The sequence below is a fragment of the Ictalurus furcatus genome, chromosome 1 (assembly GCF_023375685.1).
Source record: "Ictalurus furcatus strain D&B chromosome 1, Billie_1.0, whole genome shotgun sequence".
Lineage (NCBI taxonomy): Eukaryota > Metazoa > Chordata > Actinopteri > Siluriformes > Ictaluridae > Ictalurus > Ictalurus furcatus.
Window position 1 is genome coordinate 38462928 of NC_071255.1, and position 2500 is coordinate 38465427.

At 47.4% G+C, this 2500-nt stretch overlaps 1 protein-coding gene across 1 annotated transcript in view; it reads right to left on the bottom strand.

Moving 5' to 3' along the window:
- Positions 1-475, bottom strand: part of mfsd1l (major facilitator superfamily domain containing 1-like) — a 4885-nt gene extending 4410 nt beyond the window's left edge. Inside the window, exon 1 of the mRNA XM_053631508.1 lies at positions 306-475. Coding sequence (XP_053487483.1) covers positions 306-475 — 170 coding nt within the window. The remainder of the gene's footprint in view (positions 1-305) is intronic.
- Between the last annotated feature and the right edge of the window lie 2025 nt (positions 476-2500).

Sequence of the window (2500 nt, forward strand, 5' to 3'; positions counted from 1 at the left end):
ATATATCCAATAGGAGATATAACACCCTACACCCTATATATGGTAATTAAGTAAGTATAAGTATGTATTAAGTGTATAAAATAGCTCAACTATTTGGGACAACGCAACTGCTAAGCAACAGCAGCCAGTGGTGAGTTTGGATTCCACAGTCCAACACTTGATTCAATCTGCGTTTTTAATGCCAGTCATATTAGAGTACTCAGGCGTATCTTGTATTTTAGAAGCGCTGATCGACTCAGGAGTGAATTTCATCGATCAAGACACCATACAGCAGCACAACATGCCCGTTCGTCCCCTTATCACACCCCGCCGTGTTCAAGCCATTGATGGAGCCCCTATTGGAAAGGGGCTTATTACCCACTGCACGGAACCCATTAACCTCCGCACCAGCGCTCTCCATCAAGAACGGATAATCTTCCATGTCATTGTATCTGCCCGTCATCCAGTGGTCCTCGGTCTTCCCTAGCTCGAACATCATAACCCACAAATTTCTTGGACTCAAAGGGAGATCACCCACTGGTCATCGCATTTTATCAACCACTGCCTTCAACTCCCTGTGACAACATTAGGTACCACGTCCATAGAGAGCCCTAACAGGGCTGACACCATTCAAATACCCAGTGAATACCACGACCTCATTGAAGCATTTAGTAAAGAGAAGGCTAGCGGGCTACCACCTCATCGACACTACGACTGCGCTATCGACCTGCTTCCGGGCACTACACCACCTCAAGGAAGAATATATCCTCTAACACTAACTGAACAAAAGGCCATGGAAGAATATATTCAAGAAGCATTACACCAGGGTTACATACAACCATCCACATCTCCGGCATCAGCAGGGTTTTTCTTTGTGGAGAAGAAAGGAGGAGGTTTGAGACCATGCATAGACTATCGAGGGTTAAACCAGTGCTGCATCAAGTATCGATACCCACTGCCTCTGGTACCAGTCGCTCTGGAACAACTACGCACTGCCACCATCTTCACTAAGCTGGATTTACGCAGTGCCTACAACTTGATCCGGATTCGAGAGGGGGACGAATGGAAGACGGGTTTCAGCACAACGTCCGGTCACTATGACTATCAGGTCATGCCGTATGGGCTTTCTAACGCTCCCTCAGTCTTCCAGTGTCTTATTAACGACGTCTTACGGGACATGCTGGGGCATCATGTAATCACCTACATCGATGACATCCTAATATATTCCAACTCCAAAGAGGAACATGTCCATCACGTCAGCCAGGTTCTACAAAGATTACTCCATCACCAGTTGTATTTCAAAGCTGAAAAATGTGAATTTCATAAACACACCATTTCATTCCTGGGATACATCATTAGCCCCGAAGGGGTCTCTATGGATCAAGAAAAGGTCAAGGCAGTAGTGAACTGGCCCACACCCACAACAGTGAAGGAATTACAAAGATTTCTGGGTATTGCCAATTTTTACAGAAGATTCATTCGAAATTTCAGTACCATCACCAATCCCTTGATGTCCTTATTAAAAGGGAAGCCAAAATGCCTGCCGTGGAAGCCAGCTGCCCAAGTAGCCCTGGATCAGCTCAAGAAAGCCTTCACAACCGCCCCCATTATCAAGCATCCAGACCCATCAAGACCGTTCATCGTGGAAGTCGACGCGTCAGAGACCGGGGTAGGAGCTGTACTCTCCCAGCATTTCGGAGAAAGGCCAAAGCTCCATCCAGTGGCCTTCTTTTCACGAAAGCTTTCCCCCACTGAGAGAAATTATGATGTGGGCAATCGAGAACTCTTGGCCGTCAAATTAGCCCTTGAAGAGTGGCGGCACTGGTTAGAAGGAGCTACACACCCCTTCGTCATCTTCACTGACCATAAAAACTTGGAGTATTTACGCACTGCCAAGAGGCTCACACCCCGTCAAGCCCGATGGTCCCTGTTTTTCACCAGGTTCCACTTCATCCTATCACATAGACCAGGATCCAAAAACACAAAGGCTGATGCCCTGTCTTGTCTGGACCACACGGAACGTGTGAATGACTACGAGGAATATATCATCAACCCTTCATGCATCATCAATGCTCTAGAATGGGAACTAGATAAAAAATTGGAAGACATTCCCCAGTCACAAGTTCCAAAAACATGTCCCACAGGCAAACTATTTCTACCCGAAGAATACCATCAGGAGCTCGTTATCTGGGCCCACACAATAATCGGTACAGTCACCCAGGGGCGCAGCGCACATACCATCTCCTACGGGAAAAGTACTGCTGGTCCAACATGGAGAGAGATATACACAGAGTGGTGGCATCCTGTTCATCATGCGCACAGAGTAAGGTACCTCGGACACTCCCCGCTGGAAAGCTCAAGCCCCTACCTGTACCGGAACGCCCATGGTCACACATATCTGTCGACTTTGTAACTGACTTACCAAGATCCCAGGGAAACACAACTGTTCTTGTCACAGTGGACCGATTCTCTAAATAAGTACGCTTCATCCCATTACCCACCCTGCCCACCGCCTTTACGA